Source organism: Microtus pennsylvanicus, chromosome 2 (genome assembly GCF_037038515.1).
Source record: "Microtus pennsylvanicus isolate mMicPen1 chromosome 2, mMicPen1.hap1, whole genome shotgun sequence".
NCBI lineage: Eukaryota > Metazoa > Chordata > Mammalia > Rodentia > Cricetidae > Microtus > Microtus pennsylvanicus.
The window spans coordinates 128,420,616-128,436,468 of record NC_134580.1 but is presented as its reverse complement, the minus strand read 5'-3'; the positions used below and the strand labels follow the sequence as shown (position 1 = coordinate 128,436,468).

Below are 15,853 nucleotides of genomic sequence, written 5' to 3'. Positions count from 1 at the left end.
TGCAGGAGCCAGTTCTCTCCTCCCATGAGACTCAATCAAGTGGTCAGGCCTCATGGTTAGGGCCTTTGCCTTCTGAGCCATCTTGCCAGCCCCCAACTCACTGTCTTATGCTAAGAGAGGAAGCGAAGTGTGCTCTAGAAACCCAAAGAACCAGTAAGCATAAACAGCTGGGGCTGGGAGCAAAACTGTCTGGCCTGAGAAGTAAAGAAGCCAACAGTTAGTGTCTGAATCCATCAGCTCGAGCTCCTCAGCTCCCCTAGGACCCCATGACCTCCATGAGCAGAGTCAATAAATGGACAGAACTCACTCTTCTTCCCCTCTCAGGTCACCCCTGTGGCCTAGCATCTTCCAGAGCCCAAGGGATTTTCTTTAATGCACAGAAGGAAGGGGAAACGAGAGGGAGGGTTCAATGTTCCTGAGAAATTCTGGGCTTAGCACCCAGCTTACCCCATCTCTCCCTTGTTGCTGAGTCAACCCCCAAGTCTCTAGCATGAGGTGATGTTTCTGTCATTGGTTTTAGTCTCTCCTCAGAGAGGCAAACCTGGCCTCAGACCCCAGGTCATTGTCTGTCGCTTGAATGGCAGTCTTCTCTATCCATTCCTTTACCATTGTCTGTCAATTTGTGAGTCTCCTGCAGGTACCCCAAGCCAGCCCACCTGTATACCTGCAAACTACACATCGTTCTGTTGTGCAGAGACTTTGTTCATCTGCCTGTCCTGTGGACACAAGCTTTGCTTTCCTCCCTGTGGATCTGTCTGCCTGGGGCTCCCAGTCCTTCACTGACTGGTCCATCTGCTGGCCTGCTGCTCAGCTCGTGGCTCGGCGTGACTGCCCGCTTTCCAGCCATCCTCCACCGCTTGGTTCTCTTCTTCCTGACTCTGGGTTCCTTTCTGTCTGTCTGTGTCTCTCACATCCTCAGCTCCTCCATCTGTCGGTCTCCGAGTTTCTGAGCGTGTGTTCTCGCCCCTCCCCACACCCCTTCGGGGCTCTGTGCCAAAACCACAGCAGCTTCCAGAGGCTTCCCGGCTCTGCCCGTTCCATCCAGGGAAACAGCCTGTTAAACACCTCTGTCTCCAAATGGACCTCGCTCTGTGACCCCTGCAGGCTGAGGGTGGGGCTCAGGAGACAGCAGTACTCCCACCCTCCAAGCCCTTCACCTCTTTGTAGGACAACAGAGGACTGTGCGGGGCCTGTTGATGATGCTATCAACTCACATTAAGCATCACCTCCCAGTGCAATTGAGAAACCAGAAAGTGGGAACAGAAGACACTTAAGCAAGGCTTCTTAAAGGAGCTGCCCACTGAGAGGCCTTGTCAGAAGGGAGGCCTGGGATTTTCTATCAGGCATGATGGTACTCGCCTGTAGTCCTGTGCTCGGGAAGTCAAAATAGGAGGATTGGTGGTCTGAGGCCAGTCCAGTTGTACAGTGAAACCCTATCTCAAAATGCAAAACAAGGAAGCGGAGGCAGAAGGATTTCTGTGAGTCCAAGTCCAGCCTGTGCTACATAATAACTTCCAATTAGTCTGTCCTCATAGTGAGACTCACTAAACAAAGCAAAAAGTCAAAATTACTCAGCATAGAAAAAAACAGTGGGACTGGAGAGGGCTGGCAGTCAGGAAAGATTTTCTGGAAGTTGCCATTGCTGATCAGTCTGAAGCAGGCACATGAGCTAAGCAGGTGGAAAAGGGAGGGGAGGGAGAGCCTGGCAGAGGAAGCAACCGGGGCAAAGGTCCTGAGGTTAGGGAGAGGGAGAAAGTGAGAGATGAGGAGCCACCGTGCAGGACCCAGGAAGGTTTAAATGGGGGTGATGGTTTTAGAGGTGCTGCTTAGGTGTGGGGAACTCAGTCAAGGGGAAAAGAGTGGAGGGTGGGTCGCTTGCCAGGTGAGAGCAAAGGTTGGCCTTTTTACCGTTACCAGAAATTTGGAGGAGAGACCTGGCACCTAGTCCAGTAGCTGGAAAGCACTGGAGTTGTGTGCCCTTCACTTCACCAGGGCATGGGTCAAACTAGCCACGGAACGAAGTCTCCACCTGTGAAACCGCAGTGCAGCCCGGGAAGGGGGGCATCAACACCCTTTCCCATTGGTTTACCCCTCAATGCTGAGCACTCCTGCACGGATGCGAAAATAGTCCCTTCCTGGGGTTGGCAGCCAAAAGAATCCTAAATGTCAGTAAAGATTGTGATTTTACACGTTTGGCTCCCATTTCATGTGGTGCGGGGAGCCAGGCTGTCTCCCTCTTCCTTCACAGCCCCTCTTCTCTGCTGGCCTCAGGCCAAATACTTCCGGCCACTGTTTTAGGCCCTAGCTAAAAGTCGGAGACTTCTCCTATCCCGCCCTGCTCACCAGCTCCCAGCCAGGGTCCAGATTCTTGCTTCGTAGAAAAACAGACAGCTGTTTCGGAGCAAAGTATTTGGGATCAGGTTCTGGCCTCTCACAACCCTCCTTTCTCTGAGCCTCAACTTTGCCATCTATGTTATGGGTTAGTGATGTGCAGGAGAGACTCAGATTTGGCATCCTGTGCTCTGAGGGACCTTTGTTTGCTCTTTCTCTTCCCCTCAGTCCCTGGGTGGAGCGAGGATGTTAGGAGATGGTGGGGAGGGCCTTGATTCCAATCTCCTGGTGACATTTGAAGGTACCGGGACACTAATGTAGAAAGGAAGAATCGCATCTGGTTACTTGTGGTCTGACAGAGATTTCAGAAGTAGGGTGCTCCGAGAACTGAGCTGTTTTCATTTTCCGGGGCTCTGGGGGAGCTACAGAGGCATGCCCTATCTAAAGAGGCAGCTGCGCCTCAGTGCTAACCAGCCATGCCCTGAGAGAATATGAAATTCAATGACAGAATATGAAATGCAATGTTCTCCCTTATACATTTTTTCAAGCCCAGCCAGCAATTAGGATATCAATGCAAAAAGGAAAGTCTCAGGTTAAAAATTATGCAACCAATTAAGGAAATATCACATGACTTTAAAAGAAAGCCTTCCTGGGCTTATACGCATCACACACTCAGTAGTTAAGAACACTGGCTGCTCTTCTAAGAGGACCTGGCTTTGGTCCCCAGCACCCACATGGTGGCTCACAACCATCTGTAACTCCAGTTCCAGGGGATCCAATGCCCTCTTCTGACCTCTGCAGGCATCAGGCGTGCATATGGTGCTTAAGCATACATGCAGCAAAATACTTTTTATACATAAAAATGAAAATGTAAAAATCCAGGCATGGCAGTTCCCACCTGCAATCCCAGGGATGTCAAATTGGGAGCCCGAGACAGGCTGACCCCTGGAAGTTTACTTCTTGTGTGAAGTTCCAGGCCAATGAGAGACTTGTGCACATACAATAGAAATAAATTTTGAGAAATTTAATTCACTTAAAAATGTATTTCATCTGTCCCTCTGCTCCCATTCCAAGGACTCAATAGCTGTTGGTGGTTGGTGGCTCCCATTAGACAGTGCAGATACCGAACACTGCTGACCCCACAGACTCAGCAGACAGCACTGAACGCTACAAAACCAAACTGGCCAAGAGTCAATGACATTAACGATCCAATGTGGGCTTCATTATCCTAGTCACTCTGCTTTTGTATACATTTAGAATTTTGCACACTAAAAACTAAAATACCGCTTTAAGAAGTAGGTAATGCCTGGGATGTGTAGCTCAGGGGCAGAGCACTTGCCTACCATGTGTGAGAGGCTGCATTTGATGCCAGCACTGTGAAAAGGAACAGGTAGATTAAGTTTTAGAAGTAAATACATAAAATGAAAGCAATAGAAAATAGGTGAATAGCATTATGGGAAAGGAACACATCCCAGGCTGGGTCTCCCCAAATGTCACGGGGTTTGCAGCCTGCAGTGTGCCAGTCCAGCAGACTGGGACTCAGTATTGTAAGACCCCGAGTCAGAACTGTGAATTTAAACCATAAGGGGCTTTACAGTCATCTAGTTTGTCCTTTAAACTGAAGTCAAGTCCCTGCTTACAGTGTCTTTGCCAGCTAGCCACTTCCTCCACACCCTCTGCTAGTGGGTGTTTGCGCCCTTGAAAGAGCGGCAAGGTCTTCTCATATTTACAAAAAAAGCCCCCACCTCCGTTTAACTTTGGATCATCTGCGTGCACAAAACCTTGGGGCCACAGAACAAGGATCTTTCCTTGGTGGGGCTCCTCAGAAGATGCTCCTCTCCAGCAGCCTCTCCCCTTTGGCCCCTAAGCTTTAGGATGGGATGCCACTCGGGCCGCAAGGGCAGCAGCACACTTCAGAGGTGCCCCTGTAACAAGTGCTGGTGTCTCTGGAAGAACCCAGAGGCTGGACCACCATCTCTCCACTTTACAGACAAACTCTGGCTGATGAGCAGTTCTCCCCAGGATCACACAGCTACAAGGTGATGGGATCTTGACCAGCCCGGGACCCGGAGTGCTGGGCTCCTTTTTCTTTCCTGAGCCCTGGGAAAACTCGGGCCAAAATTCTCAAGTCCCCATATGAACTCCACAGAGAGAGGAAATGACTGGCCCAGGACTCTGATCTCAGCGGTTCTGTTCAATTCACACCAACATCACTGAGCATCCACTTCCCACAAGGAGTTTTACTTCTTGTCTCCTAAATCAGCTATGCCTTTTTCCTCTGGGAACTGGACTCAGGGTTCCTCTGCTTAGCCCTCAGCCCACTGGCAGCAGAAGGCTGATGCTGGAGTCCCAGCAAACCTCACTGCTGTGCCCGAGTGGCAGGCTTTTACACCGCCTTAGCTCTGATACCACAGCCACGAAGCCCAAACGTGTTCCGTCAGGCTCCTCATCCAGGAACTGGCTGAGTGCAAGGCCAGCAAAGGTAGCAAGGACAAGGCCAGGCCTCCCCTGGCTTGTGATCTGTGGACAAAGCCGCCAGATGGGCTGACAGGCATGAGTGATGAGCCCAGGGGACGGCTGAGAAAGAGCCCAGAATGTTAACGGCAGATACTTTATTTTACATTAAAATAAAACGGTTTAGAGGCTTTTCTGACATATATTTTTTTCCTTCCCACTCTCAAAGTAATACCCGATTGATCAGTCTATAAGAACACACTTAACTAGGCTGGGGTGGGCCAGTGGGTAGAGCACTTGTTGTGCACGTGTGGAGACCAGCATTTGAATCCCCAGAACCCACGTAAAATGTATTGGGGGGGGGGCAGTGCAGTAGTATGTGTGTCTGTAGTTAAGTACTCCTATGGTGAGATGGAAACCAGAAACAGGAGAAGCCCCAGGAAGTGGTGGGCTGGCAAAGCAATAAGAAGCCCCGCCTCAAGGTGTAAGGCTAGGACTGACCTGTCCTCCTCTGATCTCTGCACATGCCCATAGCGTATCCACTCTTGAAGACACAAATGCACACTCACATGCACACAAACGCCTTAAATATATATATATATATATATATATATATATATATATATATATATATATATATATATATATATTTGAAAGCACTGGCTGCTCTGGCAGAGGACCTGAACCCAGTTCCCAGCACCGTATCAGGCAGTTCACAAATGCCTGCAACTTAACTCAAGGGACCTCTGCTAGCTTTGGGGGGCAACTGCACTCACATGCACACACCCACATGGATACACCCAATTTTTAATCTTTTTTTTTTTTTTAAAAAAAACATATGCTTAGCTAGCAGAAGGAGGGATGGCTTAGAACCCACACACAGAGGGTTGAGAGGCTTGACCACATGGTTTTCAAGCCTGGCTTTGCTACCAGCTGGGAGGCTAGTCCTATCTGTAACTCAATTTCACATCTGTAAAATGGATCAGTAATGCTAGTTAACACTGACACTGTTATGGACTTAATAATTCTTAATAATGTATAAACATGCTCTATGCATTCTTCCACTGCACCTGCACAGTGGCTTGTCACATGGGACTTCCTATCCCTTCCTCACAGATGAGAGGAAAACCAAGGTTCAGATTAGCCCAGTGGCTCGCTGAAAACCGTGGAGGTGGCGGAATAGGGTTTGTTTCTGTAGGTCTTTGTGCTTCATCCTGTCTGTCACAGATGCAATGATGTAATCTGAGTCTTAATAAACAATAACTCTAATTTTTAGTCATATTCTTTATTTTCTGAGACAGGATCTCACTAAGTAGCCCTAGCTGACGCTACATGAACCAGTCTGCCTTGAACTCTTAGAGATCTGCTTGTCTTCCAAGTGTGGGAATTACAGAGTCAGATGCCACCAGACCCATCAAAACAACTGATTTTTTTTTCAAGACAGGGTTTCTCCACGTAGCTTTGGAGCCTGTCCTGGAACTCACTCTGTAGACCAGGCTGGCCTTGAACTCATAGAGATCTGCCTGCCTCTGCCTCCTGAGTGCTGGGATTAAAAGTGTGCACCACCACCATCTGGTCAAAATAGCTAATTTTTATAGCAGACATGAATGTATACATTTATGTCCTCATGAACTAAAAACCAGAAGTAAAATCTTCAAACAATACAAGAAATAGCAAACTGTGGGCTGGAGATGTAGCTCAGGTCATAGAGCGCTTGGCTAGCATGGACTAAGTCCTGGGTTCGATCCCCAGCAACACATAAATCAGGGCGTGGTGGTGCATACCCTACAAACCTAGATCTTGAGAAGATTAGAAGTTCAAGATCACCTGGGGCCTCTTAGTGGCCATCAAGCCCTGCCTGGGACACACGTAAGACCCTGTCTCCAAACATAAGAAAACTCAAAATCAGCAAGTGGCGATCCCCTTCATCACACCTCTTCCCAAAGAGACAGTTTTGGGTGAGGCGAGTGTACAGCTCTTCAACAAGCAAAGCTGCCAAGCAGTTCCACTTGAGGTTATAAAGATGGCTTTGGCCCGGATGAGGAAGTGAAAGGTGGTGTGAGGGGCTGAGGGTGGTGCTGGGGCTGTTGGAGAAAAGTTTTGAGAAAGAAGCAACAGGGAGTGTGGCCTCAAAGGGCATCTTAGGGTGACTGTTTCTGTGATGACAACAGGACCAAAGCAAGTTGGGGAAGAAAGGGCTTATTCAGCTGACCCTTCCACATTGCTGCTCATCGCTGAAGGAAGACAGGATGGGAATTTTTGCAGGAGGAGCTCATGCAGAGGCCATGGAGGGGAGCTGCTTACTGGCTTGCTTCCCATGGTTTGCTCAGCCTGCTTTCTTATAGGACCTAGGACCAGCAGCCCAGGGGTGGCACTGCGCACAATGGGGTGTGGTGGGCCCTCCCCCATTGATCGTTATTAAGAAAATGCCCGACAGCTGGCACTCATGGAGGCATTTTCTCAACTGAGGCTCCTTTCTCTCTGATGATCCTAGCTTGTGTCAAGTTGGCACAAAACCAGGCAGTCGGCCCACAGGGTGTATAGAGGTGGCGAGTGAGAGAGGATGCTGATGGAGAAAGTAGCCCCTGGGCATCGGGGATCAGCGACTTGCTTCTAGCGACAGGGGACAGAGGGTGAAGCCAAGAGCTCTGGTGCAAGATGGGGAAGAGGAGAGCCGAGGACACCCTGGGCTTCTGAACACCAGATCTAGAATCCTCAACTGCCTCTGGCTGTGGGTGGGGTGGGGTGAGGTGGGAGGGACTTGGTGGAGGGAGCTGATAGCATTTCCCAGGACAAGAATTTGGACACTTTTACAAAGGCAGGGTGGAGAGTGGAGAGTCCAGATCAGAAGCCTTAGTAGATCTCCAACTGCCTCCTCCTCTCCCCAGGGACCTTTGCCCCAGCTGCTGGGGTTCAAAGCCACTTCCTTGCTGCTCTCCCTCTCCTGGCTCCCCAGGGTTTCTCGCCTGTGTGGTCTTTATAGATCAAACAGAGGACAGGGCCTGCCTGCCGCCCCTGCTCTGTGTCTGTTAGGAGAGGCTCTGGTGGACTGTTGCTGCTTGGTGGCAGGGGGCAGGAAGGGTGGAGCCGAGCACACTGGCCAGGGTCTCTCTGGAGGTGCGTGGGGAGGCCACGCTGGAACAACCCTGCCAATTCAACACAGGGAGGAACATTTGTGAAGGGGCTGTAGCCAAGCCCAAGCAGTTGTAAACATGTTTGAGATGTGGGTGTGATGATTCAAAACGCCAGACTCACAACCAACATAAGAAAAATGGGCACCAGGGTTGAAACGACAGCGAGAGGACCGTGACACAGCCTGGAAAGACTACAGACCCTAACTTATGACCACTGTTACAAATGATTATGAAACAGCAAGGGCTAATCACAACTGAGTGCTTCTGTGTTCCAGGCAAGGGGTGCTAAACACGACATATCCATTATTTAGCTTATGACACCCCAAGCCAAATGATGGTGTTATTGTTACCAGGAGACAGGTAAATTACGTCTTTGCCCAAAGTCACACAAAGTGGTGGGTGCAAGGATATTGCTGGTTCTGGAGAATGGGTTGTGGTCATTACCCACATGAATGAGGAAACTGAGGAAGAGCCAGAGAAAGACAGAGCTCCTGTGGGCCCAGCCTGGTGTGGAGTCTACCCCTGCTGCCACAACTCTGGTCCAGCTCCATCCTGTTCACTTAGATCTTCTGGAGACTCCTGTGTCCCCAGACTTGCCCTGACCTCCCTGCAGTCCACTTTTCACCAGCAGCCAGAGTGGACATTGTGAAAGGGAGTCCATCCCTTCTTCTCTGGACAGACACTCTTGGCATTCCCTTTCGGAGTCGAAAGGCCCGGCACTAGCCTCACTTTACCCTCTCCCCACTGTTGCTGCCTCTGGCTGCTCCGTTTCCCTTTGCCCTCCCATCCCTCTCCCTGACTAGACCAGCCATCCACCCACATACCACCACCTCCTTTGTGAGGCTTCCCTCCCCAGATCATCAGAGCCCCGTGGCTTACTGGATCCCTGGCCTGTTTCAGCTTTGTGTGTGTGGTGTATGTACCTGTGTGCATGTGCAGGTGGCCCACAGAGATCACAGAAGGGTGCCAAGTGTCCTGTTGCTTTCTTCTCTGCCTTGTTCCCTTGAGACATGATCTTTTTCTGACTGTGGGGTGAGACTGTCAGCCAACAAGTCCCAGACATCCTCCTGTCTCCACAGCCCCAGCACTTGGGTCACAGGCACACATAGTTTTTTATGTGGGTATTAGACATCAGAATTCAGTTCCTCCCTGACTGAACAGCAAGGGCTTCCACCTGTTGGACCATCCTCCCAGCCCCAACTTCATCTTTTCCCATAGCATTTCTACCATGTAATCCACTAGAGCTCACATTACCACCTTAATCTTTTCTTTATCCTTGGCACTTAGAGCAGGTCCAGGTATACAGCAGGTACTCCATAAATGCCTGCTGGACGAGTGACTGCAGATTAAATACACGAGAGCCATGTCACTGTGGCGCACAGACCCCTCCCCCACCGCTGACTACTGTGCACAGACTATGATGGTGCTAACCGCTGCTCCCAGGTTGTTTCTTTTTAATGATCTTTAAATTAATATATTTTGTGTGCACGTGTGTAGGGGCGGCATGGGTGTGACACAGCTCACATGTGGGACTCAGGGGTCCTTTCCTTCCACCATGTGAGTCCCTGGGATTGAAACTCAAATTGTCAGGCTTGATGGCATTCGCCTTTACCTGCCAAGACACCTCAGCTGCTCTGCCACCTGGTTTTGAATACTTAAATGAGGGACCAGCCCTTGCTAAGTCCTTGGTACATGTCACCTCCTTAAACACAAAACAGTACAAGAAGCAGATAGGTACAGTCATAGTCCCTACTTTAGACGGGATGGGGACTATGTGGTTTGACAAGACAGTGGGGGCAGGATTTGAGTGGAGACCCTGGATCCAGAGTTCATGATCTTCACATTATGCCAGTGATTCCGCTTCCCAAAGGGGAACCCAGAACCCGATGTCACAGCGGCACTGACTCACAGCAGAAGCTCTCTGGAGTGTAGAGTTTGCTGGCACACCCAGGCAGAGATGGAACAGCTAGACACGGTGAGCTGCTAGAAGGACCCAGAAACTCACTGTCACCTCCCCTCCTCCCCACCTCAAGGTGCTCCGAATCTGACAGCCGGGGAGGAATCCCATGCCAGGTCTCACACTAATTGGCTTAGGAAGCCATGCTTAGCTAAGTAAAGCTGGGACCCATGAGTTCAAGATTAGGGAGAGCGGGATTCAAGGCTTACTGCTTTGCTGGCCAGAGGGCCAGAGGAGGCAGAGTTGGAACTTTAATTGGCTTAACAGCCCTCAGTGGCTTAACAGCTCAGAGGGCTGGGGGTGGGAGGTGGTTAAGAACAGCCTGGTGTCCAGCCCACTGCCAGATTTATGCCCCGCCAAGGGATCTGTTTGCTCTCCTCCCAGGGACTCAGACTGCTCCAGCCTCAAGGCATTTTCCCATGACCCCCCCCCCTCCCATCACACTAAGTGTGTCATGATCTGGGTGGAGTTGGGTTTGGGAACCAGACAAAGAGGCAAGCACCTTCCCTCCCCACACTTACTCCTCCGACCTCAGTCAAGTCCCTTGACTTCTCTGGGTTTTGCTTCCTTGTCAGATGAATGAATGTATCAATAACCACCAGGGGAAGGTTTTCAGTGCGAGATGCCTGGACCAGCTCACATAGCCCTGGCTGCAACATGGCAGTGTGCAGTGTCTGTCTATGAGCTCCCTCCTGTTAGGTTTAACTAATGACATCTGTGTGTAGGGACCTTATCTCTTGGGAAGTGTTTGCTGGGGTTGTATAAAGAAGATGCCCCCTACTCCAACGTTTCCTTTGACTGATACTATTTTTTAAGTGCTCTCTCTCTCTCTCTCTCTCTCTCTCTCTCTCTCTCTCTCTCTCTCTCGTGTGTGTGTGTGTGTGTGTGTGTGTAGAGATCAGAGAATTACTTGCAGGGGTCAGTTTCTCATCCTTTCATAGGGGTCCTGGGGGAGTGAACTCAGGTTGTCAGGCAGGCTTGGGAGCAGACACCTTTACCCACTGAGCCATTTCACTAGCCCTTACTGAAACTATTTTTAAAAAAATCTTAGTAGCTGATTTCCCAATTTTCTAATTCCCATTTCTCTTGAGAAATCAAGACCTGGCAACATTAGATCCATGATTTCTCATGGCATCACTAGAGAGGCCAGGTGGTACATTGGTCATGTCTAGGACTCTTGTTTCCCATCAATGCCCCCATTCCGACAGTCCATGCACCCATGTTCTCGTGACTCCCCTGGCTTTTGAAGGCACCGTATAGGCCTGAGAAGTGGAAATTGTCTTTATGATTGAAATTCAGAACTAGGGTATGGGATCGGGAACAGAGTGACCCACAGTCTCCCAGACTTCACTCTGGAGGGCTCAGGTGCATGGCTCCCTCCTTGCCGCCCCTGCCTCACCACCTAGAACATCTGCTGGAACACCTCATGTGGTAGCCTGTTGTGCCAACACTACTAATTTCTAGGCATGTCAAACTGGATGGCTTCTCCCTGAATATTCTCTGAATGTTCCTGCTCATTCCAGGCCCTTGGCAGTTTAAGAATCCAAAGCTTGTGGGACAAGGGTCCAGAGTATCAGTGACAAGAGAGCCAGAGTCAGAACCGCAGCCTGGTTAACGTGACCTGGTGCGCATGTCTCCTCCCCAGTAGCCATTTCTAGGCGACCTCTCCTAACTGACTGCAGAGTCTGAACTTAGCGAGCAGCCAAGCTGTCAGCAATTGCTCTCCAGCTCTCTGTAGACCCCAGTCTCACTTCTTTCTTTAAGTGATTTCTATTCTATGCTGGAACGAAGCACCCAGCAGGTGACCAACTCATTGCAGTCTCTCCAAAGGGCAGGCGCATTAGGAGGCAAAGGGACAGAACTGTAACCCAGACATAGAAGGGGTGTTGGGGGAGGACCCCAAATTGACCCTGATGACCTTAAGCTGTTCTGTGGCAGTGTACCACATCGTTAAGTGTCATGAGAAAGATATCAGACCTTGGGATCACTGCATCTAATCGCATCATTTCACACACAGGGAAACTGAGGCTCAGAAATGGAAGAACCTGGCCCAAGGTCACTTTCAAACCAAGATGAAAACATAAATCCTCTGAAGGCATGCCCTCCCCCAAATCCAGCATTTTCCCACAGTACACAGTTTCCTCATCGTTACCCACACGGTTCAACTGCCTCCTCCTGTTTCCAGAGTCTTATCTCCCCACCACAGAAGCAGGACGTTCTGTCATCATGCAATCTCACAGCCTCAGACTTATAATTCTTCAAGCTTTGGGGGAGACTTTGGTGGCAGAATTGCAAGGTGGATGAACTGAACGTGGCTTGTGAAGAGGCAGACTCTTGAGTTCCAAAGCTTCCAGTTGCTCACTGTGTGACCTTGGGCAAGGGTGCCCCCCTCTTCCAGCCTCCGTTCCCTCATCCGCCAAGTGAAAATTATAATACCAACCACACGACAGAATTATTAGAAAAAGACACAGGGGAGAATGAAAGTAAAAAAGGCAACCAGTGGGCTTGGCAGAAAGTGAGTGCTTAATAAAATAATTGTAATGGCATTGTAAATTAGGGCTGGGTGCCTAGGTGGATGCTTAAGAGAAAAGAAGAGGAAGAACTCACAGGCTGGAACCATGCAAACCCTGTCTAAAATTTTTATGGGCATGATACTACTACAGCCAATTTCTTTCTTTTTTCCCCCCAGAAAGAGTCTGAGTTTTAAAAATATCATACTATGGACACAAATCTCTCCCATAGGTTGGGTTCCCCTTGCTCATTTGACGGTTACTCTGTCCAGTCATCTCATCTCTGTTCTCACTTTCCCAGTATAGAACAGTGGAAGTAGGGGAGAGAGCCACGGAATTGGGAGGACACCTAGCCACTTCTGGCCACTCCCCTTGGATGCCCTTCTATGGTCATTTTTTCCATATTTGAGGGAGATTCAGTTTCTGTTCAAGAAAGAAGACTCCTATTAGCTTTGTATACGTGGATTCTGAATGGGGAGGAGGAGGGTGGCCTGTGAGTCGTGGGGTAGCTGGCCCACTTTAGGCTGAAGGGAAAGGGGGATGAAGCTTTGGCTACCCAGAATAGGAAGTTACCATTTCAAAATCTAAAAATAACCCACCATCTGTCCATTTGGGCACAGAATGATAAATGCAGATTAGTTCCTGGATGTAGACATGAATATTTTTGTGCGTCAAGCTAATAATAATAAGACCATGGATAGTGTTTCCCCCTCTCCCAACTCCAGGGCACACAGAGCAGATTAAGCACATCATCTTGGAGGGTGAAGATGGGGAAACTAAGGCAGAGAGAGGATCAACAACATAGCAAGAGTGACACACGGCAAGTGAGCAAGCAGCTGGGTCAAACACTAGGGGTCCAGTTTCCAATGCTCAGTCCAACTGTACTTTCTGAGTATTCAGAATCCACTAAAAAGTAGCAGAGTAAGTAACCATCCTCTATGTCTGCAGAGGGACTTTTCCCATGCTGGCTGCACACATCTGTCATGATAATCCCTTACATTCCCCAACTACGCAAAGTCCTCACACAGACCTCCCCTCGCCTAGTCATCCCAACAGGTTAAAAAACTGTAACAGTAAGTCAGTGAGCTGGGGAAGAGTAGAGCTTCCCTCTCACTTCACAGGTGAAGAAACAGACTCAGAAGGAGGAGGTGTGCCTGAGATCACACAGCAAGCAAATTCATTTTGTCACTGCAGGGTACAGCCCAAGGAAGTAGAGTGATTCTGATTCGAGAGGAGCTGTGGTTTAGAATTTCCCCCCTCTCCAATTAACTCAGCCCAGCAGGCACCCTACTTGCTGGCAAAGGAAGAAGCCTGGAAGTGAACAGTTTGAATGAAACCCTAGCCTTGTTTTCCGGTCTGAGGACTAACGGGCAGCCGGAAGCTATCTAGTGTCAGAGTCAAGATTCCAAATCTCCTTGGCCCCTTTTGTTGGGGTGGGGGTGGGGCTCTGTGGAGCTCCTTAGGAAGTAGGAGCCAAAGAGTGGTGGACTGGATCCACCACACCCTTTCTCAACGGAACTAGGAAGTTTAGACGGGATAGTCATTTAGCTGCCTCACGTTCTGCCTCTCCCAGGATGTTGGGGGTGGGCTGCGATTCTGAACTGAGTGCCTCTGAGAGCTGGGAAAGACTTCTGAATGTTTCCCCAAGTCTAGGCTTGGTACCTGGACATGGAGGAGGGGTCAGGACTGGAGGGATGCCTGTGCCCTGTTGCAAGCATAACACTTGTCCCCGTGCTCCCCGACTCCTTGTTCACACATCACTAAGGGTCTCTGGCCGTTTCTTGCCCCATTAGCCAGATCAAAGCTATGGATCTGGGGTCCATCAGAGTTTGGCAGCGGTGAGGGGCCGACTGAGAAGAAATCAGAGCTGCATTGGAGTGGGTCAGGTGAGGGTCAGGACAGGAGTAGGGCGGGCTAGAAAGGCCAGAACAGATCTGGGGCAATATCCCACCCCCAGGATTTAAGCTTCCTTCACCTGCTCTTTTCCTACCTCCAGACCTGGCCGAGCTGCAGGAGGTGAACGAGGGTCTGCAGCAGCCAGACGCAGAGGCGGCAGCAGCGTCGGCGGTAGGTGCTGGCCGAGGACTGCGCGGGCCGGGGGACCAGCTCCGGGCTGCCTTCTTTGGTCCTGAAGGCGACAGCGCTGTCCTTGGTGCTGATGGCGGCTCCGTCGCTGTCCTTGGTGCTGACGGTGGGTCCCGGGGTCCCCGCGGGCTCCGAGTAGTCGTAGACGAACCAGCGGAAGCTGAGCAGCTGCACGACCAGCGAGGGCAGCAGCACGAAGAGCAAGGTGAGGCCGAAGTAGGTGCTGTTACCCTGCAGGTAGTAGGAGGCCGCCAGCCACAGGTCGGTGGCGCCGTCGGAGAAGAACACGAGCAGCGCGCACAGCACCCAGCAGCAGTCCCGCAGCTCGTAGCGCGGCCCCGGGCCCCCCGCCGCCGCCGGTCCCGGGCCCGCGATCTCCGTCGTCACCTCCCCGCGCCCTCCCGCCCCGCCCCGGGCTGTTCCCGCCGGCCCCTCGGGCCCCGGGCCGGCCGCGGCCGCCGCTCCATCCGACTTCGCGGCCATGTTGGCGGAGCAGGAGGCGGGGAGCGACTTCCGGGCGGCGGAGCGGGTGGGGTGCGGAGTGGGGAGGACCCTGCGCGGGCGGGCGGCTCCCGCCTCCCGCTCTTCCTCCGCCGCTCCTCTTCCTCCTCCCCTCTACCTCAATTATTCATCCTTGCCGGCGCCGCCCCACCCGGACTCCGGTCTGGATGTGGGCCGCCCCCTGGGAAGGGAGGGGGCCGGGGCGGGGAGAGCATCCCGGGTCACCCTCGCGTGGCTTCCTCGGAGGAGTGGGGCCCAACCACATGCTTGCTGTCTCTGGCCTCCCCTTGGACCCTATTTCTCTTTGATTGCCCCCGCCCTTTCCTCTCCCTTCCATTGATCTCTTGCGGTACCTCCGGTGATTTGGGTCTTGCAATGCCCCAAGAGGGTAAAAGGCCGGGGTCTGCGAATAAAAGGGCAGGGGTGGGAGCAGCTGCTTGGGTACCTGCCATAACCTTTAGCAGTCACTCCCATTCCAAAGCCACTTCCTAGTTCCCCGCGTTCACTTATTGTTTCATCCCCTCCTTTGATCTTGAGAGGTCTCTTTTTTCATTGTCTTTTTCTAGCTGAGAAACTGCAGTTCGGAGTTGCGGTCTCTTGTTCACTCTTCCTTCTTTCAGGAACCGCGTTCATCTGGCCACTAGCCCGGTTAGGGAAGGCAGAGGGAAGGGATGGGAGGGAACCCCTGGGGAGAAAGAGAGCAAGTGCAAACTGCTACCTCCACCACCGCTGGAGGCCACGTTGTCTAGGATGTCCGGATGAGGGTGAGGGTGCAGAAAGATAGAACTGGTGACTTCTGAGGGAGCAGTCACTGCAGAATTTCAGCTGAGGAGCTGTGTGGCTAGGTCAGGACTTAGCAAGAAGACTTGGCACCCAAAGTG

At 51.2% G+C, this 15,853-nt stretch overlaps 1 protein-coding gene across 1 annotated transcript in view; it reads right to left on the bottom strand.

Annotated features, from left to right (window-relative positions):
- Xkr7 (XK related 7) overlaps positions 1-15,291 on the bottom strand; it is a 28,428-nt gene extending 13,137 nt beyond the window's left edge. Inside the window, exon 1 of the mRNA XM_075962535.1 lies at positions 14,377-15,291. Within this exon, the coding sequence (XP_075818650.1) occupies positions 14,377-14,954 (578 nt within the window). The 5' untranslated portion in view covers positions 14,955-15,291. The remainder of the gene's footprint in view (positions 1-14,376) is intronic.
- Positions 15,292-15,853: the final 562 nt, after the last annotated feature.